Genomic DNA, 25,391 nt, shown 5'->3' with positions numbered 1-25,391 from the left:
GTCTAAATTGGGGGAATTGGAGAATTTGGAACCAAGGATCCTCCCCAACTTCTAGAAAAATGTTGAAAGACTTTGTCTTGGAGTGGGACCTAGACCCAGGCTGTGCGGGGTTTTCCAACTCTTTAGGAGAGGTACTTGTGGAGTGTAAAAGCCCCAATTCTGGAGTCAAATAGGCATGGTTTGAATCGTGATTCTGCACAAACTAGTTCTGTGATCTTCATTGAGTTACTTAAAATCTGTGGGCCAGTATCTTCTTTGTGTGCAAACCGTGATTGTGATGATATATGAATGTTTTATGTGAATATAAAGCTACTAGCAGCGTCTGATGTGCAGCAGTGCTCATAAGCAGTAGGTACCTTTTTTTTTTTTTTTTTAAGCAGAATTTCTGGGCTGATCTCAAGTTGCTTGAAAATCAGGCTGATAACGTTATGGAGGAAACAAGGGAGTAGGAGGACCCAGGCGCCCCCGTGTGCTGAGTGTGTTAACTGCAAGGACAGTGCCTCTATTCCAAACTCTGAGCCTAGTGAGGGTACGTGCTCAGTAAGTGCAGCTCTTCCTCACACTAGCTCTGTGGCCTTGGGCAAGTTCCCTCCATGATGATGGGACAAGACCGTTTGGACTAGGTAATCTCTGGGACCCCCTCATGGTCTCCAAAAGTGTCAGGCACCCAATCTAGGCAGCCTTTTCCCTAGTGGGTGGGGTTCAGTTTTCTTCCCGTTTCATTCGACTCTCCCAGAACAGTTATTGGAAATCTTACAGATACTAACATCCCCAAATCCTTAGCAACTGCTGTCCTGTAACCCCATTGTACTCTTATAGACTCCAGCCCCATACCCTCCTGTAAGGAATGGACTACCAGGGATTCCTCAGCCCTGTCCTTGTGTGGACAGCTAGATTTTAAGCTGCATTTGTGCCCCTGATTTCTCCAGGACCTTGACAGCTGCCCTGGGACTGTTCGACTGCTCGACTTTCATGGCTAAACAGGACTTAGTTGCCCCGTTAAGTTCTAGGCCACCCTAACTGGAGCTGACCTAGTCAGTTTGATCAACACAGACTGGTAGCACGGGACTAAACCAGAGCCCAAGAGCAGGAGTCTTCACCTGGGGATACGGAGGAGTTTTCAGAGTCCCAGTGGTGTGCAACATCTCAGGCTATGTGCACCTTTCTGGGACAGTGGGCACAGTCTTTGTTACATTTTTAAAGCGGTCTTGTGATCCCAAAAGTTAAAAAGCCATTGCCCCACATGACAGGAATGACTTACTCCAAGCATTCTCTGTACAGGATCCTGCAGGAAGCCTGGGAATTGTGTTCCAGTCCCATAACCCGCAGTCCCGCTCAAATCTCAGCACAGCTGGGCAGTGAGGGGAGACACCAAGGTCGTTGGGTGGATGTAGGAAAACACACCAGAACTAAAACATGCTGTCCCCTTCAGTGTGGCAGCCACAGAAGACCTGAAAATGTTTCCCATCACTTCTGCTTCCTTCGCTGGGACTAGCTTTCAGAGCCTACAGCGCATTCTTCAATAGCTCTTCACTGGTGGCAACTGTCTATACTTTGAAGGGGCATTTAGAATTAAGAACAGTGACAAAAAAATTGGTCAGGTGATGTCATTGTTTGGGATTCCAAACTAAATGTGGTTAAGAAGCCTAGGCCGATAGGAGCAGGTTCAGGACAGCGTCTACAGGGAGTCCCAGCATGCCTGAATATTGGAACGTGGTTTCCTAGGTGGCTACTTGGAGACACAGTGCTCATTTGGATGTGTAGCTTCCAAACCATTTTGAAGCCTCATTGCTCGGGTCACAATAAAGGTACTGTTTTCCACTCGGAGAACATCAATCTGGAGTCTCCGGGAGGAACATTTGGGGGCCCCAAGGTTTCATTTTTACCAACAAGAATGCATAAGACCCAGTGAGACCAGAGCCACTTTCTTCCAACTCATGATTTCAGAGCTGCTGGTGCAACGTCGGGGATGCCAGACCCAATTCAATGTGACCCTAATGAGGTAGAATGCTACATCTACATGGTTTACATCTAATTGTAATTCATTTCATATGAGCACATCCGTTTTCAAGAAGAGGCAGCACAAATGACTACAGCCATTGAAAGAGGAGCTTCCTAGTGTTTATTAGTATTGACTAACTAGAATGAATGTCTTGAAATCAGATTCACTGATTAGGAGTTGGTAACTGCCCAGTGATTAGTAAAAACCTCTTATAAACCCAGTCGGGGAGGGGGGGGGGGGCGGTCACGTGTTTATTTCTCGGGTGAAGCAGGGCCACCACACTGGAGGACTGAAGGCAATCACGAGAACAGGGGTGTGTGTGTGTGTGTGTGTGTGTGTTTCCTTCCCTCGAGAGGAAAACCTCCCTGCATAGGGGAACCTCCTGGGCCCAAGAGCGCCGGGTGCCTCGCAGGCTTTGTCTGATTCCTCTGTTCTTGGTCACCTTTCTACAAAACCACAGTCTCCCAGGCTTCAGTCAGAAGAGTGAACTAGCAATGCACAAACTCCAAGAAACCTGGACTTTGAAAGACTAGGTCTATTTTAATGTCACCTTCACTTGGGTTATTTCGTTCTCCTTGTTAGTGAACAGTCAGTCTTTTTGCAAATGCCCCTGCCACAGGCACGGGAGGGGAGACAAGAGTCACCCTAGACCCAGAGTGGTACAGAACAGCAGCACTCCCAGGAGGCTACGGGTCAGAAGCCAAAGCAAGGGTCCAGGGGCAGGGAGACCTGGAGGTCCTTACTTCCCAGGCTAAGCCTTGAAGCTTGAAGGCTGGTCCTTGGTCACGGGATGATGGCATTTTTGTGTTCTAGCTTCAAGCAGGGCAAGGATACAATCTGAAGAGTAGAGTTCCATGTCATAAAATGACTTAAATAAACAAAAACCAACCACTTCCACTCCAAAAGCAGCTTTCCAAATGGCTGCTTCTCATGCACTCAGTATCCTAGTCAGTATGTCACGTTCCAGGGACTCAGGGCTAGGGGTGGGGTCATCCAAACCCCTCCCCCCCTCAGCTCCATTTAGTGAATGTTCAGTCAATATAAACTTAACTTGCACGGCTGTCAACCTTAAGCCAAACATAATCACAGCTAAATCTGCTACTACTCACCCCCTAAAGGCATTCAAAAGTCAAATATGCAGGAGTAAGGCTCTCCAACTGTCACAATGACTTGATCTGTGCTTCAAAAGGTTTTCTCCTGGCCAGAGGTGAGACTAAGGGGATGTGAGGGATTTATCTGGACACATGCTCCCTGGCTGCGTCACACACCATATTAGGCCCCTCATTTATTCTAAAGATGCCAGGATTGCTAGCCGTCCCCCCTCCCTGCATCCCCCCACCCCTGTACCCTTCCCCCCAGCCACTTCCCAACCATCTGGGAACTGCGTCCTTTAGAATATCAAAATCGACCTCCTCTGAGGATACATTTCATCTGGGAAAGCAACCAAGTCTGGTGAGCTCGGAGGCTGAGACAAGCTGGATAGCCCCTCAGGAGTGGAGCCGTCATGACTATATAAGGTCTTCTGGTATTGTATATGACTTGGTTCTGGAAGCCATTCCTAAAGGGAAGTGGCAGAACGTTTTCAGCAAGGACTTCATCGCAAGGCCAACATAAATCCTGGGGGGGTTTATTTTTGGTTTTGAAGCTCTTTTTTCCTCGTAGTTGCTAGAGTTCTCCCTCTGGATGGTCCCTACATTCCATAGGTCTGGCTGTTCCTGAGCCTATTTAAAAGCTTTTCTGATTTGACATAACATGGTGGTTAAGAGTGTTGTGTTTGTTGTTTTTTTTCTAAGCTGCTCAAAAATAACAGGGGTGCTGTGAAAAGTCAATGCCCACGAGTTGCCCAGTGGGTTGGCATAAGCCAACTGCGAGGCAGGAAGCCACCGGAGACAGTACTGAGTCGGGGTGGATTTTTTGGTCTGGGTCCCTTCCACCACCCCCTTTCCCACCTCCTCACTTTTAAGATGAAGCAATTCAGCAATTCTGGAGCCTAAGAAGGCGAGGACAAATGGATAAAGGAGACATTTCTCTCCTCTCCCATTGGTGTGGAGCACCACTTGCCCCTCGAAGGGCTTGTCTGAATGGCACCATAAAGGAGAAGTGGAAGATGGAAGGGCACCTCAGGGTGACCCTCGGCACACACCTAACTCAGGTGGCTGGAGCGATCACTGCCCCTAAGCTTTGCCTCATGTTCCGGCCCTGTGATCCCTGAGGGGAGCTCTAAAAACGGCCACTGGGCATCAGCTGACGGACCACAGGAACCTTAGTTAACTGACAGTTGGCCCAACCCTCTCTCAGGAAACCAAAGCCTAGAGATGAGCTGTCAAGGTCACGGACTAGTCAGTGGCAGGGCCAGGATGAGTGTTCCTTTCAGCAGTGACCGCACATACAGAGGACCTGGCCAACTGCAGACAGAGGAGGAAGGAAATGATTTTAGGTGCCGCCTGTGAGCGGATCGACGAAGGGGCCGCTGTGACTCAAGATTGCCTTGCAAAGGGCATCATAAAACCTCCCAGGAAAGACATCTGAGGGAGGAGGAGGAGGGAAAGAGGAGTACAGATAAATTTATTAGTTAAATACTGATTTTACAGCCATTTCACCTTAAGACAATGTTAACGCGTTTGTGGGTTGGGGAAAGTATATGAGGGCGGCCTTCAGGAAAGAAAGCAATGTAAATGATGATTAAAGCAGAATCTTGGTTTAGAGATATTCTCTGCTACAGCCTGTAGGATTTGGGGGTGGGGGTGGGGGGCTGGGTGTTCAGGGTAGGACGCAGTAAGGCCACTGTCTGTGACAGCTCTGTGGATAAGGAGGACACGGAGGGAGGAGTCTGTGAGCTCCGGCATCACAGGCAGAAACAGCAACGTGGAGCTAAGAAAAAGGCCGATTCCAGTCCAGCACCGGAGAGCCCTCAAGGCCCAATTCAGTGTCTTCTCTTAGCCGCCGTCCTCTTTCTTTTCATGAGTTTTGTTGTGTTTGCTTTGAATTTATGTTCAAAATCGCTAGCTTTTCACCTCTTGGACAACAGATTTCTGCTGGAGAAGGATGCCAGGTGGGCACCCTGCACCCCTTGGGTGGACTCGCTGCCTGGCCCAGAGGCCCAGCTCCGCAGAACAGAAGTGGCGTCAGCAAGATCCAAGTGCAAGCGAGTCAGAATCCATGGAAAACCCTGCTCCCGATTCAGTGGATTCAGTGCCGGCCCAGCCCAGGGTGTCCAGACAGCCTCTCCAGAGGGAATTCAAGTCTTAGGTAAGTGTCGGTCAAACTCGCTTTAGCAGCAGAACCTTTTTTGTTCTCACTCAGAACTCCCTGTGCATGATGGGGCGGAGGAAGGATTTTGGGGGGCAGACTTGGGGGGCTGCTGTTCGGCTAAACTGCTGAGCTCTTGTTTTGCTGAGGGAGAGACACGGCCAAGCTGAAGGCAGGCTGAGTCGCACGGGGCAGTGGAAGGGATGTTTCTTTTCAGACGCCTTGGGGTGAAGAGGAGGAGCGAAGGGATGAGGCCCTGAGCCGGGAAAGGAACGTGGGGGAGGCGACATGGCCAAGTTGAGATTTTGCGAAGCCATACTGCATGGTGGGTGAGGCAGCCTCTCCTCCGTCTCCCCACAGAGCACCCAGTAACACGGGCGGTGCCCACCGTTCCTGGAGTCAGGATTCAGCACTGAGGGGTGCAGGGGGGTGCTGAGCCCGAAGGGGAGTGTTGGGCACGGGCAGGAGCTGCCTGGAGGGGCCTGTCACATTGAAAGGCTCAGGCTGGAGCAGGGTCCCAGCACCTGCCCCTCTCCCCACCCTCAGATCCCGGTGCCGGGATCACCAGAGGAAAACCACCGTCTCAGGCCACAGTGATGGAAGGGTAGAGAAGGACAGCTCATCTCTTGTCAGGGTGGAGTGGGCCAGAGAACGAGGAAGAAGTCTCCAGCTCCATGGAAGGGACTTGAGTGTGCTCCTCGTGCAGGGTGGGTGTGTCTGGATCAGAGTCTGGGCTCGTCCCAGCCCCTCATCTTGAAGAGGCATCTGATGAAATCCTACACCCACTCCCCTAACCAAATCATTGACTTCAAGTTTCTTCCCAGTTGTTCCGGAGTCATTCCCAGACAGAGCAGGGTGGCTGCTGGGAGCCGGTCCTCGCCTCTGTGGTTCTCTAAGTCCCAAGTCTGTGCAGGAATCTGAGGAGGGAGGGAGGAGACATTATGCAGTGATTATGTCCCCGTGACTGTCGGCCAAGGCCAGGCTGTTCCAAGGGTCCTGCTTGGAGCTGGCCTGCGGTGACTGGCTGACAGAAGCTGCGTAGCCCTGTGGGGAGAGCTTCAGGGACGAGAGGACCGGGTGGATGGAGGGCCCGTGGCCGGACATGGCGCTGACCGAGAACGTCTGCAAAGCAAAAAGGGCAAGGTGAGGTCAGCGGGGTCACTCCTGAGGGCCCAGGAGGGGGAGCCCCATTAGGTGATGTGCCCAGGCTGGCTCCCACGCCTAGGAGAGGTACCAGAGGAGCGGCCAACAGACAAGGGCAGGACCCGGGACCCAGCAACACTTCCGTTTCCTCCACCCTGTGCTGTGGGTGCAGAGGGTCTGTGTGATTCATCAGCTGCCCCTGTAGGTTGTGACTACTCTGGTTTCTCTGAAGGCTCTGATAGTTACCCGAGACATTTGCTGCAACCTCATCACCATCAGCGCCCCACTTTCAAACAGTAGCCGTCTTCCCATCTTCCCAGAAGGGGCTCCTGGCTCTGCTGGTTCTACAGAGCCAGCGGTTCTTCACCCCGACAGCAAAGAGCTAGTTAGACATGGCCTCCCACAAGTATGGGCGGGGAAGAGGTCAGAGTTAATAGGAGACTGTGACCAGGAACATCCGGATCCCAAATGAGGGGAGCCACAGAGGGAAGGGGGTTCAGGAGCAGGGATGCCATCATTTCCAAAAGAAGAGAATGAGGGGACTGCTGGTCCATCTTCTGGGCACACGAGAAAGATGGCCCTGCAGTTGGCCCTCATGAAAATGACATCCTGCCTGTGACCTCCTCACCACCCCCAACCCACCCACCTGGCCCTCCGCAGCTCCACACCTCTGCCCCGGCCCGGAGGGGCTTCCTCCTTCCCTTCCTCCTCCTAACATCTACGCATCCTTCAAGGCCAAGGTCAAATCACCCCTCCCTGAGGAGACAGAGGAGCTGCCAAACATTTGTCTCTCACAGGTGTGTCCAGATCATTGTGGCTTGATGGGATGTGCCGGCAGCCCCTAGCCTCAAGTGGGGCCCTGAGGGCAGCGGGCAGCGGGCAGCGGACAAGTCCCTCGGTCACGTGCTCCAGACCCCAGTGTCGGCCTGGCCACCTGGTACTCTGGAACCTACTTCCCCATGGGCAGTCCTGTTCCCCACCCAGGAGCGCACCTGGGACATGGAGCTGCTGTGGCCGTAATGGGACCCCAGCCCTGGCTCTGTCTTGATGGGGCGCATCTCTTCGCTGCTGCTGGTGGTCGCGGTGCTGGAGTTGCTGGAAACGCTGCTGGTGGGAGGGAGGCTCTCGCTGCCCGAGGGACCTGGAACAAGGCAGAGTCAGGACACCCGAGCAGAGCAGAAGCAAGGACAAAGGGGTGGCCGTCCTTTGAGACAGCCGGGGTAGGTCCATGCTAATGGCTTATTTATATTTGCTGGGGCGAGAAGCAGGGGTCCTTCATGGGTGGAGGCATCGGTTCCCAAAATGAGATTTTCAAGAGAACTTTTTTTTGAAATGACAGGGGCATCATCCCTTATTCCAACGCCCTTGAAGCCACAGGTGTTTCAGGATTCCACACTTTTTTTATTTTTATTTTTAAAAGGGCATATACTGTACATTAGGGGACAACTCCAGTGAGGTCTGGGATAACACCCACATTGAAATGCATGAATAGTTAGTTCTACAGCAAAACATGGGAATAGTCACAAGTGGGGCAAATAAAAGATACACAGCCTGTGTCTGTTCAGATTGGGTTTTGCTGCCAAATCTAGCCCCCTGGACTTGGAATTTCAGAAAGGGGATTGTCCACCTGAACCAAAAACCTGCTCTCTGGGGTGGGGCGGGGTTACTTATGAACAGTGCGGAACCAGGAGAAAGGAAGGGGACCACGGGGGAGAGACACTGGAAGGTCTAATGAGACGTGGCTGCCGGAGGGGTGAGCACTGCTCAATCTGGGAAAGGACAACTGTGGTTGTGTTCTCGGGAGTGGAAAGGGGAGATTATCTGACTCTGCAGGGCCAACTTCCCATTAGCTCAGCTGGTTTATTTTGCTGGGACTATGGCATTCCCAGTGAGATCTTTCCTTTGGTAGCAGCACTGGGAGGAAGGGCTCTGGGAGGGAACAGAAGTAGTCCTCAGCCTTCATCTAGAAATTGAGAGGGCAGGGTGGTGCCTTACACAGCATTTGGACCCTGATGTGTAAAAACGGGTCTAACTACCCATCCTCCGCTGTGTGATTCTGGTTACGCCGCTGCCCTCTCTGAGCCTCAGCTTCTTGTTCATAAAATGGAGATACCAAGTGGGACCTCATGGGGGTCTTTAAAGATCAACAAGAGAGTATTTGTGAAGAAACTTTCTAAAGTACAAAGTACTACGTGATGTTAATTATACACTGGCTGACAAACCAGTCCGTCGTGACCATGACTAGATCCCAAAGATGGGGGGACCGGGGAATGTTCCCTTGTCCTTCAGGCCCTCGACCAGTCCAGCTGGCCCACTGCGGCCTCTGCGCCTGGCACTGATCAGGCCACAGCTTGACTGGAGCCTGCTTCCAAAGCTCCAATATGTCCCAGGGTGACGTTACTTTTCTACTGGGTTCCTCACTGTGTCCTGAGAAGCTAGGGATGGATGATGCCAACGTTACACCTCGACTCCCCGGGCCGGCTCACCTGACCAAGCACACATTCCCACACACGCCCAGGACTTCAGACTTACTCATGTAATTACATGCGGCTCTTTCCTCACCTGCTGGTGTCTTCGACTTATTAAGGTTCTTGGGCTTCCGTTTTCTGGTTTGAATCCCCTCTTTCCGCATCGCAAGAGGCCTGGGAACCTGCGATTACAAGTCGATAGATGTGGCTTTCCATTTGTACATGATCAGCTACAATATTTCAATAGACACACTATGGGAAGACAACATCTAAGCAACTCCTCTGTAAACCCTGGCGCTGAGACTAAGGAAATCAGCCCCTGGAACTTCTGCCAAGAGAGAAATCAATTCTATTCTTTTAAAAAATGTATTGAGCACCTTTATGACATCCTGGGTATTATACTAGACCCTGAAGAAACAGACACTGGAGGGCACAGATCCTTCCCTCCAGAGGTTCACGTTTAGTGGGAAGGACAGACAACTAGAAAATAACCAGACTCATCGGTGATGGGGGAGAACTCTGTCCTGGGTTGGGGTGGGGAGGGAATGGCACAGGAGCACAGCAAGGAAGGCTTCCCGGAAGAGGTGACGTCTGAGTTGTCAGAGACTGTGGAGCAGACTGGGGCAGGTGTTTCGGGCAGCAGGCACAGTGGGTGCAAAGGCCTTTCATTTATCAGCCCCGTCAGGACACCGTGAGAGCGAAAGGGCGGTGCTCTTCTCAGTGAGGATGCCAAGGAAACAGGCATACACGGGGACAGTCCCAGGGAGTGAAGATGTAAAGACACTGCCTACAGCAGCTCCTCACTGCATTGAATCTGACCGCAGCCAACGGCGTTGTTTCCATGGAAGCAAGAGATTATGCTGGAGAGACGGACCTGTGACCAGGTGCTGAGATAAACTGTCCGCGGACAATACTTTTATCGCATCTGACTTCTCATAAACATGCAGTGACTGGCAGGTGTCACTCACAGAGGCCTACACCAGTGCCTGGGGAGCAAGCCTGCATCTTTCTAATGTTTTTCAATACTGTGCCTTCCCCACATCTGGTTTCTTTTAGGCCCGGCCCACAACAGCCTAGTCCCTGGTCTACGCTTGTCTCCCATATGGGATTAATAAAGGCCACACCTGCAAACACTGAAAGAAAAGCAATCACCACTTCAGAGATGTCAACACGGAACCGTTAAGAGAAGTGCACCAGCGTCCATGAACTTGAACTTGCCTTCTAGTCAACTGAGGGTCCGACGAGCTAGCACTCCCAACTTTGGGGGAAGTGTACTCAGGCCCTGGTAAAGCCCTTCCCAACTTCAGAGGAATCTTGCCCTCTTCTTTATCCCCACCCACCTCAGTACTTATTTTTTTTAATTGTGGTAAAATACAGGTAATGTCCCTGACCAATTTTCTCAGTGGTTAGAGAGCATCAGCCCGAAAACTGAAGGGTTGCAGGTTCCATTCCTGGTCAAGGGCATGTGCCTCAGTCACGGGTTTGACCCCTGGCCCTGGTTGGGGCACGTGCAGGAGGCAACCAGTCGATGTGTCTCTTTCACTCTTTCACATCGATGTCTCTCTCTCTCTCTCTCCCTCCCTCCCTCCCTCCCTTTTTCTCTCTGTCTCTCTCTCTATCCCTTCCACTCTCTCTAAAAATCAATGGAAGAAAAAATATCCTCAGGTGAGGATTAAAAAAAACAACAACAAATACACATAACATAAAATTTACCATCTTAACCATTTTTTTTTTATTGATTTCAGAGAGGAAGGGAGAGGGGGAGAGAGAGAGAAACATCAAAGATGACAGAGAGATTGGCTGCCTCCTACAGGCCCCACACTGGGGATCCAGCCCACAACCTGGGCATGTGCCCTGACGGGGAATTGAACCGTGAACTCCTGGTTCATAGGTTGATGCTCATCCACTGAGCCATACTGGTCGGGTACCATCTTAACCATTTTTAAGTATACAAGTCAGTGGTGCTAATAAGCACAGTCACAATGTTGTGCAACCATCACCACCATCATCTCCAGAACTCTTTCATCTTGCAAAACTGAAACTCTGTCCCCATTAAATAACTCCCCATTTCCCCTCTACCCTTGCCCCTGGCAACCACCATTCTACTTCCTGCCTCTGAATTTGACCTTTTGTGACTGACTTATTTCACTCAGCATAATGACTTCAAGGTTAATCCATGTTGTAGCATGTGTCAGAATTTTCTTCCTTTTAAAGGCTGAATAATATTCTATTGTATGTACATACCACATTTTGTTTATCCACCCACCTACCAATGGACATATGGGTTGCTTCCATCTTTGGGCTATTGTGAATAATGCTACCATGAACATGAGTATACATTGCTTTCAATTCTTTTTGGATATATACCCAGAGGTGGTGGTGGTCTGGCAGTTGGCACAGGAGAGGCCCACCCGGCGGGAAGCGGACTGCAATACATTGTGACTGTGCTTATGGTAATTGTACTTTTAATTTTTTAATACCCGCATAATATTCCTCTATAAGTCCCCCCCCCCCGCAATTGGAGAACAATTGTTTCTTAACCATCTTCCTCCTGGAGCTTTTTCTCCATTTTTACTATTACAGTGATTCAACAAACATCCTTGTATACACTCCTTGAAGAATACACAAGTGTATTATCTTATGAATGTTCTTAACTATATTTTAGCCACTTTTTGCTCATTAAGATGAAAACACGCATGAGATTAAGTTCATAACACCCCTCCCAGCCCACTACCATCAATCCTGTCCCCATGAGGCAACTGGAGAAATAGCCTATGTTCCTTACATTTTTAAAAATTCTCAAACTTGTATGCACTTATGCATATCTATACATGTATGTATGTGTGTACTCATCCATCTGTGTGTATGTCTAATGTATCTTCACCTCCATAGTATAGGGTCATACTATATATATATTTCTTTGCAATGTGTTTTTTCATTACTCTAGGTCAATACACATTCTTTTTTAATTTCTGTGCAAATTAGGATGTGCCATAATTTACTCAACCATTTCTTTATGAGGCTTGAAGATTTTATCTAGTTTTTGCCAATACAAACACTGCAGCAATAAATACTTCAAACATCATTACGTATTGATTCTTTTATTGTTTTATAGGCTAGTTTCTCAAAAGTAGAGCTGCTACATCAAAAGGTATGTGTGTTTTTAACCTTAGTTTAAGTACTGCCAGGTTAATTTCCTGAAAGAATATCTGTAATAACTGACATACAAATCAGCAATATACAGTATGAGAGTATTAGTTTTCCCAAATCCACACCACAGCTATATTATCACGCATTTTAATTTTTGCCAAACACATGGGCAACACAGGGAACCTCAAGGTTGTGTTAATTGACATTTCCCTGATTTTTAAAAATATATATTTTATTGACTTTTTTACAGAGAGGAAGGGAGAGGGATAGAGAGTTAGAAACATCGATCAGCTGCCTCCTGCACACTCCCTACTGGGGATGTGTCCGCAACCAAGGTACATGCCCTTGACCGGAATCGAACCTGGGACCCTTCAGTCTGCAGGCCGACGCTCTATCCACTGAACCAAACCGGTCAGGGCGCATTTCCCTGATTTTTAGTGAGGTCCAGCCTCTCTGCACATGTTCAGTGGCTAACCTGAGCGGCTTCTGTGAATTATATGTTTACTTCTTTTGCCCATTTGGGGGAAGATGGATTGTTATTTTCTTTAATATATTTTATTGATTTTTTACAGAGAGGAAGAGAGAGGGATAGAGAGTTAGAAACATCGATGAGAGAGAAACATCGATCAGCTGCCTCTTGCACACCCCCCACTGGGGATGTGCCCGCAACCAAGGTACGTGCCCTTGACCGGAATCAAACCTGGGACCTTTCAGTCCGCAGGCCGACGCTCTATCCACTGAGCCAAACCGGTTTCGGCTGGATTGTTATTTTCTTATTATTCTGTAGGATCTCTTTTTTTGTTTGTTTTGCTTGTGTTGTTTTAGTTTAACTTATATTTGAACAACTAAAAGTGACAAAGGGGGTACACAGTGAAAAAAGGGTCCCTCCAACTCTCCTATTACTTCTCATAGAGCAACCCATGCTACATGCTACCAGTTTCTTATGTATTCTTCCAGGTGTTCTCTGTGTAAATAAGCAGCGACATATAAATTACGTTCTTTCTCTTTCTTCATAAAAATGGTGCCATACTGTGTACAACATTCTACACTGACTTTTTAATAGCACTGTATAATGGAAGATAGTTGCAAATCAGAACATGAAGAGCTTTGTAAAGCTCCCTGTATTCTGGAAATATGAACCCTTTTTCTGATATGTGTATTGGTTTTTACTTTCCTGAGGTATCTTTTTTCTGTACACTAATATTAAATGTTCTAGAATCAAATATACCTGTCTTTTATCTTATGCCTTAAGAGTTCTGAAAACTTGTCTAACAAGTTCTCCTCTCACCCACAAGGTTATACAAATATCATCACCTACATTTTCTTCTAGTATTTTTATTGCCTCTATTTAAAGATATTTTACATTTCATATCTTTAATTCACCCAAGCTTATTTTTGGTTTTGGTAGGAGGTGGAGGTCAAGCTTTGCTTGTGTTTCCCAGATTTTATCAATACAATTATTCTTAAACTATCATTTATCCATTGAATTGTTACCTTCATTTTTTCATGCTAACCATATATAGAGACTACTCTGAGTCTCCTCATCTGTAAATGGGAATTAGACTTATATAATGTTAAAGATGAAGTGAGTGGCAATGTTTCTGCTATGGTATGAAATTCTGTGTCTCCCCAAAATTCATGTTAGAAACCCATCCCCGGAGGGTATGGTGTCAGGAGCTGAGGCCTTTGGGAGTTGATTAGGTCATGGGGGTGGAGCCCTCAAGAATGGGATTAATAGCCTCATAAAAGAGACTCCAGAGAGCTCCCTCATGCCCTGCGTGTGAGGAAAAGTCTGTGACCTAGAAGAGGACCCTCACTCCACTGTGCTGGTACCCTGATCTCCAACTCCCAGCCTCCACACTGAGAGAAATAAATTTCTATTTAGAAGTCCCCCGGTCTGTGGTATTCTGTTGGAACAGCCTGAACAGACTAATGTAGTCTGTATGGTTCCTTCCATATCTAAATATCTCTGTTAAGAAGGAAAACATAAATTATAGCCTGAAGGGAGAAAGGCACGTGAGGACTGAGTGATGGGTATGAAAGAGCATGGATGCTGGTCTAGGTGGTGGTCCTGCATGGGGGGTGGGACTACTTACGCCGTGGAGCTTCATGTACAGGCCGCAGGCGTTGCACACGGGCTCGCCCTCCGCGTTGCGGCGCCACAGCGTGGTGGTGGTGGTCTGGCAGTTGGCACAGGAGAGGCCCACTCGGCGGGAAGCGGACTGCAATACACGAGACAAACCCTTCAAGTCCAAGTAAAAGGCAGGCGCTGCTGCTTCTGCCTCAGGGAGGGAGTGCTGCAGGGCTGGGCCTCCCTATGCGGGTGGCGGGAGCAGGTGATCATAATCCTGTGTGAGCCTCTCAGGCCAGCCAGAGCGCCAGGGCCTCCCTTCACCCGAGCCGAGCCGCTCCTGGGGCGGGCGGGGTGGGGAAACTTCTTGCCCTGGGAGAAGAGTGAATGCTAGTCCTGAATGTGGCTTAGTGACGTTATTAGTCATTCATTGTAGATGGAAAGTCCAATGAGCACTGGGCACTGGAGGCAGAAAAGTAGAATGAATATGGTTTTCAAGTGATGGGTGAGGATTTATTGTGTCCAAGTGTCATCAGAGACTGGATGGGCCGTGGGACCTCAAGAAAGGGAAACATCAGGGTTGATCTCCTCTGTTCTTCCCTCCCTAATATGGCTGCCTACGACCAGGCCAGCAGGGGGGTTAGTGAGGGATGACCAAACAACTGAACAAGCAGGCTGCGTGGGGCGACCAGGCCGGCAGGGGGGTTAGTGAGGGACGACCAAATGACTGAACAAGCAGGTTGAATGGGGTGACCAGGCTGGCGGGGGAAGGGGGGGGGCCATGAGGGGCGACCAGGCCAGCAGGGGGGCGCAGTTAGGGGCGACTAGGCCGGCAGGGCGGGGCAGTTGGGGGTGACCAGGCCAGCAGGGGGGGCAGTTAGCGGCTACCAGGCCAGCAGAGGGGGACAGTAAGAGGCGACCAGGCCGGCGAGGGGGGTGCAGTTGGGGGTGACCAGGCCGGCAGGGGGGCAGTTGGGGGCGATTAGGCTGGCGGGGGGTGGGGGGGCAGTGAGGGGTGACTAGGTTGGCGGGGGGGCAGTTGTGGGCAACCAGGCAAGTAGGGGGGGGCAGTTGGGGGCGACCAGGCCGGCAGGCAGGTGAGCAGTTAGGAGCCAGTGGGCCAGGATTGTGAGAGGGATGTCTGACTGCTGGTTTAGGAATTGGCAGTCGGACATATCCCAAGGGGTCCCAGATTGGAGAGGGTGCAGGCTGGGCTGAGGGGACCCCCTCCCCATGCACAAGTTTAGTGCACCAGGCCTCTAGTAGTAAGAAAAGTCCACAAAACAAAGAACCAAAACTCAATTCAAACTTTTTCTCAGCCACAGGTCCAGTACACACTGTTTAACCTCTCTGGGATTTGGGTTGATCAATTGAAAAATGGGTAAGTAACAATGACTAAAGGAAGAGTTGACCTTCCTCATGGGGTTGATGGGAGCACAGGAGATGAACAAGAGAACACTGGACTGGGAACCAGGAAGTCTGGACTCATTCATATGTGACCCCAGGCAAGCCACTAGCTTTTCTGAGCCTCACTTTTCACTTCTGCATAATTAAGGGCTTGAATTAGATGTTGTAATCAAGATTAATAAATAGAAACTTCATTTAAATGCAAGTTGGGAGGGGCTGTCAGGGGAGTCTGATGTGGTACACTCATTATTACTCCAAACAAGAGACATATCTTCCATCTTCAACAGGAAGATGTTTTTCTACTCTACTATTCCAGCAGGTAGAAGGAGGGTCTTCTCCTTCCCCCACAACACTTACAGCTCAGCCAATGAAAAGCCACTATACTTCTAACTCCCAGTTTCCTCCAATGGACCCTTTGTTTACAACAGCTCCTCCTTCCTCTATGTAAGAATGCTCCCCTCCTTTGTCACCTGGACTTGGCATGGTTCACCAGTGGACCACATGCCCTGAATTACAAATCCTTGTTGTTGCAGAATAAACCCATTTTGCCAGATAAATATCTGGCTCTTTGCTCAAGGTCAAGTCTGGAAAACCTTGTAGCTCAAGCTAACTTAACTCTAAAGGTGTGAGAAATTACTCTGTAGCCTCCACCCACCGACCCAACCCCTCAAACTATACCTTCTTCTAAAGATGACTTGAAATCCAAAATTCAAAACCAGGAAATGTCCCACCAATGTAGGAGCCTTGAAGCCAGGTGCTGAGAAGAGCAAAATGTGCCCCACCCCGGCCCCAGGCTGTTGGACTTCTGTGGTCCGGGTATTTGCTTACCAGTCGGCGCTGGGGCTTGATGAGGGGCCGGTTGATGCCGTTCATCTTGTGGTAAAGGCCACAGGCGTTGCAGAGGTAGTGCCCTGTCCCATCCCGCCTCCAGAGTGGGGTAGACATGGCCCCACAGTTGACACACTCTCTGCCTTCCGAGAAGTCATCAAACATATCTACTGGGTGGGAAATAACACAGAGGATTAATTATTTGTTTATTCATATTAACCTCCTGTCAGAAAACCTAGAGACCAAAGAAATAATGCCCTTTCCTTGCAGGGAGTGCAGGATGGATAGCTTTGGGGCCTCACTTTGACCTTAACCCCTGGGGATCTATCTGCTCAAGGGACTGTCATGGGAAGTGGACATGTTTACTCTCGGACATCCCAGACACAGCAGGGCTCTCCCCAGTCAGGAGACAGGAAGAAAGTCTGGCAGCAACCACCAGCAGCCTGATTTTAGTCCCTCATCTCTTCTTCTGAGCCTGTAACCCTCAGGTTTTTATCTAATACTCAGGTCCACTCTGATCTTCTGTCTCTCCCTTTTTTCCTTTCAAAATTAAGATTCCTTTGAATAAAAATTATAAATATTTACTTCAGTAAAATTAGAAAACACTGAAATGTGTAAAGAAATATAAATTACACATAATCCCATAACGCGAAGATCACCAGTGTTATTAGCATTTTGTTCTATTATAGCCTTTGGAATACTTTATATATACTGACATACATTTTTGCCTGGTTGAGGTCAAGCTATATAATTTTGAGCCTGTCTTTTCACTTAATGCCAAAGCCTTTCCCACATTAGAAAATCTTCATAAAGCTCATCATAAGTGCAGTATAAGATCCCATCCTTTAATTACCATCATTGACCTTTATTTAATCATTACCCAGCTTTTCACTTTTATTTTGTAAACATGGCTCATTTTGTACACAAATGTTAGCATTTCTGGTTATTTCTTAGGATACTCCCCTAGAAGTAGAATTAATGAACCAAAAGGGACTACATTTTCTGAAAGTTTTTAAAATTTCCAAACTGCCCTGCCCCCCCCCCCAAAAAGCTGTAATTCATTTCCTCATTTCAATATACCTGTATGATATTCTGAATCACAATTGGACATATTTTCTTGCTTATTGTTACATAAAATAAAGGTACCTGTGATAGCAATGGTAACAGACTTGATCACACTTCTGCGGGAAAGTTGCCGTCATCTGTCAGTCCCCTGCCCTCCCCCAGCCCCATTTCCTTTACCTTCCACGTCTGTACAATTGTACAGTTGGTAAATTCCACTCATGTCCATGTCAGTTGCCCTGGTGAAATCGGCTGGGCCACTTTTGTTATCCCCTACGATCTATACAAAGCCTGGCTCAGAACTTCCAGAAGTCTCTCTGACTCCGCAAACATGGCTTCTTATTTTGAAAGATGTTTATATCTTTTCCAAATGTTCTCTGTCCCTAAATATAGCTACCGTGGTGTCCAGATTGTCCTTGTCCTACTATCAGGGGCAAGAGTGGATTCTTCTCTAGTAAGGGGGGAGGGGGGCGATATTTGGAGGGGAGGGTTTTTAAGAACTCTCTCTCCATCAGGACCCAGCCCTGGGGTGTAAGGCTGCACCTTCTGCTATTTCTGTGACCCCATGATACCTTCTCTAAGGAAACAGTGGGCTGAAGAAGAGGATGGCCCTCCCCTCAATTCTGGGTACACAAACAGTCATTCGCACCTGCAAACAAGTAGCTGTATGTCTACACCGAGTCAACAATGTGCAGGTGTGAGGGGCTGTTTGCTCAGGCCAGGGAGCTGAGCACACACTGGTCACAAGAGAGGCTATTTTTGTACCTGGGTCACACTGAGAACCCTGCAGCAAGGTCACCTGCCTGCACAGCCGCACATGAAAAGGAGACTCCAGTCCACAGCTTGCTTCCCAAGCCTGGGGGAGGCGTGGAGCGAGGAGCAACCTGCCACCACCCTCACCACCATCAAGGCCACCTCCACCTTCGCTTCCAGGCGGGCTGTACCTGCCCTTGCCTGGGGCTGTTAGCCCTGCTCCCTCAGCCCAGGCCTTCCCTGAGGGAACTGGAAAGGCCAGGAGAGTTCACAGAAGGGCCTTAGAAGACAGAGGGACCCTTGCAATGTCATCATTTTGTTGAGTGTTTGCAGTAAACGCTAGATGGCACTACAGCCTCAAAGTTGAACCAAGACACTGCCTTCCTGTATAAAATCAGGCTTGGGAAGGGAGGACCAGTCTCACCAGTCCCAACCTAGGACAGCCCTCTTATTCTTTTTATATTATTATGAAAAAATTTAAACATATTCAAAAGTGAACAGAATATAAACATAAACTCTTTTTAAAAAATTATGTTTTTATTGATTTCAGAGAGGAAGGGAGAGGGATAGAGAGATAGAAACATCAATCGGCTGTCTTGTGCACTCCCACCCACCGGGGATTGAGTATATGCCCTGACCAGGAATTGAACTGGCGACTCCTTGGTTCATAAGTCGATGCTCAATCACTGAGCCACACACCGGCTGGGCAAAATGAACTCTATTTAATCATTATTCAGCTCCCAACAATTGGTGCCCACTTTTGTCTCATATACCTCCCCCCATTTCCCCTGTCCTGTAGAACTGGAGAAAATCCCACACATTCTACCATTTCATTCACAAATACTTCAGTATGGAGTTCTCAAGGGTGATGATCATCTTCTTTTTAAAGATAAACAATCTGGCTTCTTTCCTGTGTTCCGGAGACAAAAATCGAGTAATCCGCTCCTCTTTCTTTCCCCTTCACACTTTCTGTTTTATAGTTGGGGCAGACTCCTCGAAGAGGCCGCCAACAACCGTCTGCTGGTTCCTGGCCTTTTGCTGCTTTGAGAAGCCAAGACAAAGGTTTGCCTTAGGAACGCCTCCAAGCTTGCCTCCCAGAATGGGTTACACAGCCAAGCAACTATCTCACTGGCCAGGGAAAGGCACTGGAGGCTGGTAAATACGTACAACGATTTACTGAGCACCTGCTATTTAAGCACTTGTACAGATGTCATAGGGGCTAAGGGGGAGTCTCACTCTCAGAATGCTAATGACCTAACTTGGGAAATTGAGCCAGAACACCAATTTCGAGTAACAGCGTTACTCAACTCATTTTCAGAACATACCTTAACCAAGCTGGGGCTTTGGGTGGCAGAAACTTCTTGTCTAGAGTGGAAAGTGCCGAAGTCTGACTCAGACTGAGAGGTCGGGGGTCACACCAGCAGCCAAAGGAAAGAACTGAATGGGAGGGCAAGGCCATCCTTCCTAAAGGCACTCCCCTCACCCCCCCACCCCCGTCAGACACATGTCTTCCCCACAACCCCCTACATCTTCAAATCTGCACAAGTGTCCATATTTTGTACCAGAAAATTGCCATCCAACTTACCCAATGAGCAGTTATATCATTTTAAGTGATTATTATAAAGATCATGTGACAATAGAGGAAAATGCTTATCCGACACATTAAATTAAAAAATGCAGAACATAAAATGCCATGTAAGGAACTTTTGTTAGGCTACTGAGATTGTATAAACTTATCTTTACAACAACAACAAAAACACCATTCTGTAATGTCATAATTGCCTGTTTGATAAAAAAATAAATAAAAATGAAACAAAAATAATTTTGATCAGATTGCCTCAAGCAACTCCCAGTCCACTATGGAGGAACTATTTTATTCTCTTACATTTGACACATATCTCTCCTGCACCCCCACCCCTTGGACCAGTGGTCGGCAAACTGGGATAGGGGCTTAATCACAAGGAACAACAACAGCCTGTAATTATTGGAATCGAGAGTCTAGGTCAGTGGTTGGCAAACTCATTAGTCAACAGAGCAGCAAACTTCGGCTCGCGAGCTGCATGTGGCTCGTGAGCCGCAGTTTGCCGACCACTGCCTTGGACTGAAGAACGGAGAGAAAGAAGTTCAAACCTTGCTGCTTAGCACCCACTCTGGGGGAAACGGGAGGGGACAGGCTGTGAGCCCCAAACCAGCACTGTCTGGAGGTGTGTACCCTGGTAACAACTACCTCTTATTCCTTCATTAGAAATGGGTAGGGTGGAACTTCCTGAGGGCAGTGGGCAGCAGCCTGAAGCCAATTTATAAGCCTGATTTCTAAGGCAGAAGGGCACAGCTATGGCCTTGACTTAGGAAAGCCCCACCCACCGGGTGCTGGGCACCATGGGAATTAGCCCTGCCACTTAGAAGGCAGGGGGAAGCCAGCTCTGGGAAGTGGGTCAGCATCACCCCACATCCAGAGGAAAGACTTGTAATAATAATTGTGAAGTACTTTGCAAATAAAAGGAAAAACTCACAACAATGGCTGTAAAGTGCTTTGCAAACACCAAATGAGATAACAATGATGGATTATTGTTAGGGTTGGAGGGGTTGAGAGGGAGCGGGGAAGACCAGGGACAAACTTGGGTGTGCTGCCTTATGGGGGGAGAGAGGGGACAAGCAAAAGAGCTAGATGAGGGGATCTGGCTTTTTCTCAAACCACTGGGGCCATGCTCAGAACTCTAGTGCTCTCACGCTCGTCCAAGTTTGAGACTGCAGGCAGGGAATGAACTGGCAGCAAGGTAGACAGCATATATGTAAGAGGTCTCACAGCTGCTGCTCATGGGAAATATTAATTCATGATTATTTCAGCAAACAAAAGCACAAAAAGAATTGAGCCCTAACCCCAAGAATGGGACTCTTAATGCCTCACTTCCATCCATGCCCCATTAAAGCAGATTTTTTTCAAAGAGGGAAACAAACTCAGCCTGATTTCTTAGGCCAGTGGTCAGCAAACTGCGGCTCGTGAGCCACATGCGGCTCTTTCCCCCTGGAGTGTGGCTCTTCCACAAAATACCACGTGCGGGTGCGCACGTACAGTGCAATTGAAACTTCGTGGCCCATGTGCAGAAGTCGGTTTTCGGCTCTCAAAAGAAATTTCAGTCGTTGTACTGTTGATATTTGGCTCTGTTGACTAATGAGTTTGCCGACCACTGTCTTAGGCATCCAATTTAGAATGAATCTTCCGGGGAATTAAGGCAAACCACTCTCACACAAGTGCCTGAAAGAAAAATGTGGGCCTGGAGGTAGAAGGATCCCACCCCTGACTTCCCTACAGAGAACTGACGCAATCAAGGCAAGGACTCCGACCTCTCCCCTGACCTGCCCCATCCATCTTGGGGAACCACCCACAGGCAGGGTAAGCCAGTAGGGCTGGAAGAAGGAAAGGTCAGGAAGAAGAGGGGGGGAAGTAGGAGGAAGACGAGAGAGAAATCAGAGGCCAGGGCCAGGGTTGGCAATAACCCACTGGGCACTGCCCGAAGGCTGGACTTGTCTCCCGACTGCTGGAGAGAAAGCTCAGGCTGAGATGCTGCCGTGTGTGCGCCTGCCCGCTGGGCCGGTGCCACAGAGCCTGGCTCTGCTCCGTGGCAGAGGTCCCCTCAAGCCCTCCCTCTTTTGAGGGGCTTCCTCTTGCTACCGGGAAAAGCTGGGTCTTGAGTCAGAGCCCATGGTGGAGCAACCTTCCTCTGTTCACCCTCAGAGGCTGGGGGTATCTGGTCTTAGGCCATCTACTGTTTCTGGGTGTGGGGCACTGAAGCCCAAACGTGTCTGCTCCGCTTGCCCCTGCGGAAGTGCTGGACATAGATATATATATTAGACAACCTTGGGGCAAAATCCCTGCCCAGCCCAGCGGGCGTGGCTCAGTGGTTGAGTGTCAACCTATGAACCAGGAGGTCACGGTTCGAGATATATATATTTAAATCCCTGCCCAGAGTTGTTTTGGTCTAGATGGGGATACACACCTCAAAACAAATAATTATATTCAATGTGACAAATTGCAATGGCGCCTGGGCTGTATCACTAGCCCCGCCCCAGCTGTCCTGGATCACTGTGCAATCTAGTTGGGGAGGCGAGATACCTAAACACAATGGAAAGTACCCATACCCAGGGCAGCTAGCTATTCAATGCTACAAAATAGAGGCCAGAGAGGATCCAAAGCCTGGGCAATGAGAGGGGAGGGGCCTGCTCAGAGACCTCCCCAGGAGCCAAAGGGGCTTCAGGAACAAAGTCTCTAGCCCCACCCAGATGTCCCTTGCTGAACCCTAGCTCCGAGTCCCATCCAAAGTTCACCAGAGATTGTGCATGGATTTCCTGACAGGCCCAGCTCTGTCCCCGGGGCTGGCGCCTGGGGCTGGGGCATGGAGAGCAAACAAATCCTGAGGTTTTTCTGGCAGCTCCGGAGCCTTTGGTCTTCTGGGCTTTGTCAGGCTTGGCCTGTGACAGGAGGCTGCCGAGGGGAGGGCAGACACAGCTCAAGCAGCGTCCAGGCTGGCGGGGATCAGAGCACCTATTTTGGAAGCTCCCACAGCCGCTGAACAGAAGCGGTTCTTGCCACAGGCTGGGCCAGGGCTGCCCTGTGGAGTTTGGGGCCTCTGTGTCTCAGCGCTAAAGAACACAATGCTGGCGGTTCATAGAGATTATCCCGTACAAGTCTGACTGCGTTGTCATGAGATGCAGAACATTTTTACAATTTTACAAACAAAACACAGAGAATAGTCTATATGAAATTTTTAGCACACTACATTTCTTTTTTTAAAATATATTTTTATTGGAGAGAGCGACAGAAACATCAATGACGAGAGAGACTCACTGATAGGCTGCCTCCTACATGTCCTCCACTGGGGACTGAGCCCACACCCTGTCCATGTGCCCTGACAGGGAATTGAACCGTGACTTCCTGGTTATAGGTCAACCACTCATCCATGCGGACTAGGCATAGCACACTACATTTCTTAATAGCCACTGGAAAATATGACACACACACACCACCACCACCACCACCTCCCCCTCCCCCCGCCCCCCCACAACACACACACTGATGCTGATCTAAGAGCCTGGGTTAGGACTTAAGGTAAGAGTTAAAGAATGTGACATTCAGGTTTTAAAAAAAAAAAAATCACAAAGAAGCAAGGACATTCTGAAAGGAAGAGAAAAAGCACCAAAAAACAGGGAGGGAGGGAGAGAAAAGAGGGACTACTCAATGACTGAATTGTCATAATTTCTATATTTAAAACTTTCCCTTGCGCTGGTATTTTGTCCTCGGTGTTTCTGCGAGCACTGTTTTGCCCAGCTGTCTCCTTGTCCTCTGTGGGCTTTCTCCCCGCCTCCCATCCACCACTGATCAGTGAAAGAGCTGCCTGGACCTCGGGAGGAGCTGGACAGGCTGCTGCGTCCAGAAGACACCTGTCCTGCTGCCCCCACCCTCCCAAACCTGGCCTCGCCAGCTTCCTCTTTTCTGCCACTCCTTGGTGCTGAGAAGGATGCCACACAACTCATCATCCAGAATGGGACACTTCTGAGGAAAAGGGGTTTATTACTAGCTAGAGGCCTGGTGCATGAATTCGTGCATGGGTGGGGTCTGGCCAGCCTGCCCTGATAGGGCGGATAGGGCTGGGCCTGCGGGAGGAGGGGACATGGGAGGTTGGCCAGCCGGCCCTGCCCCTGATAAAGGGTGGGGCAATAAGGGGTGGGGCCAGCCAGGGGGATGGGCTGTGGGCAGTTGGCCAGTGGTCCGCCCCCTGGTCAAACTCCTCGAGGGGACAGTTTGCATATTAGCCTTTTATTATGTAGGATTATTCTGGGACAAAAGGCTTAAAATACGGATGTGTGGCCACTCTCAGCAGCACTCAGGGTGTGAGGCCCACATCCCTGACATGCTTACTCCCTCTGTGTTTCCCTGCACACTGCTTTCTCCCCAACATCAACATCTGACTAAGAAGTGGGCTGAGTCACCACCTCCCAGACAAGGTGCATGCAGAATGCAAGGAAAGAGGTGCATGAAATGACTCTAAATGCCCATGCTTAGTTGGCCACTGACATCTCACAACCTCCTGGTTCAGCCTTAGCCTCTGCTTTAGTCATGGGATTCCTGGCTGAGCATCAGCAATTGAAAATGTTTGCCATTTCCTAGACTCTGGGTACTAAGTTTAAACTGTGCCCTCCTGTTCATTGGACCCTACTTTGTTCAGTGACTATGACCATCCGTTATCCCCTAATCACTGCTCCCCCAGGACTGGCTTATCTCAATTAAGACTTTAAGGCTCTTGGAGGGCAGGAAGCAAAATTGGAAGTGATGCCCTGGCCGGTGTTGCACAATGGTTAGAGAGTAGGCCAGCACACCAAAGGGTCTTGGGTTCGATTCTGGGTCAAGGGCACGAACTTGGGTTGCAGGTTTTATCCCAGACCCCAGAGGCAACCAATCAATATGTCTCTCACATCGATGTTTCTCTCCCCTCACACACACACCTTCCACTCACTCCAAAAATCAATGGAAAAATATCCTTGGGTGAGGATTAGCAAAACAACACAACCCTGGAAGTGATGTTTGGATGGTTCCATGAACATTCAGTGGAAGAAACCAAGGTTCAGAGAAGGAGAATGACTCAACCTACGCTTCTAGATAGTGATTTTCAATCTTTTTCATCTCGTGGCACACATAAACTAATTACTAAAATTTTGTGGCACACCAAAAAAAATATTTTTTGCCAATCTGACTGAAAAAAAGGTATAATTGTGACTCAGGTATTGCATGTTTTAAAATTTTTTCGGTACACCAGTTGAAAATCGCTATTTTAGAACATTCTGTAACCTGATCCTCACCACGCTTCTCTCAGGCTGGGCCACTCCTACAGTAGTCAGCACACACCAGAAACCCATGCCCATTGACCAATCAGATTTCAACAAAAGCCAGAGCCCTAAAGTGTCTAATGAAGCATCAATAATGCCAGCAGGATGGTGTACACCTAAGGCCTCTGCTCCCGGCACATTTGACTGCCTGGCCAATGAGATGCCATGTTCCCGGACACACATAATAATTCTTTTGAGAGAATTATTTACGCAGGCCCAGCGGTTTTCATATATACATAATGTGTGTGTATATAATTATATGTAACAGATGGATGGGTGGATACGGAAAAGTACTCCCTGATGCATTAAAAACCAGCCCACTCTTGCTAGTGATAAAACTGCCCTAATTATTCATGGGAATACATCAAAAGGATAC

At 48.8% G+C, this 25,391-nt stretch overlaps 1 protein-coding gene across 3 annotated transcripts in view; it reads right to left on the bottom strand.

Moving 5' to 3' along the window:
* Positions 1-4,630: 4,630 nt before the first annotated feature.
* The window catches only part of GATA4 (GATA binding protein 4), a 68,525-nt gene continuing 47,764 nt past the window's right edge, over positions 4,631-25,391 (bottom strand). For 2 of the 3 annotated variants that reach the window (XM_079772372.1, XM_079772371.1), the window contains exons 3-7: positions 16,319-16,488; positions 14,109-14,234; positions 8,957-9,044; positions 7,387-7,535; positions 4,631-6,373 (exon numbers count right to left, since the gene is read on the bottom strand). In XM_079772372.1, the coding sequence (XP_079628498.1) occupies positions 6,191-6,373; positions 7,387-7,535; positions 8,957-9,044; positions 14,109-14,234; positions 16,319-16,488 (716 nt within the window). In that variant the 3' untranslated portion in view covers positions 4,631-6,190. The remainder of the gene's footprint in view (positions 6,374-7,386; positions 7,536-8,956; positions 9,045-14,108; positions 14,235-16,318; positions 16,489-25,391) is intronic. The other variant, XM_079772373.1, reaches the window with a different exon arrangement.

The sequence above is a fragment of the Cnephaeus nilssonii genome, assembly GCF_951640355.1.
Source record: "Cnephaeus nilssonii genome assembly, chromosome: 5".
Classification (NCBI taxonomy): Eukaryota; Metazoa; Chordata; class Mammalia; order Chiroptera; family Vespertilionidae; genus Cnephaeus; species Cnephaeus nilssonii.
The sequence above is the reverse complement of the archived record's forward strand: the minus strand, read 5'-3'. Positions and strand labels throughout refer to the sequence as shown.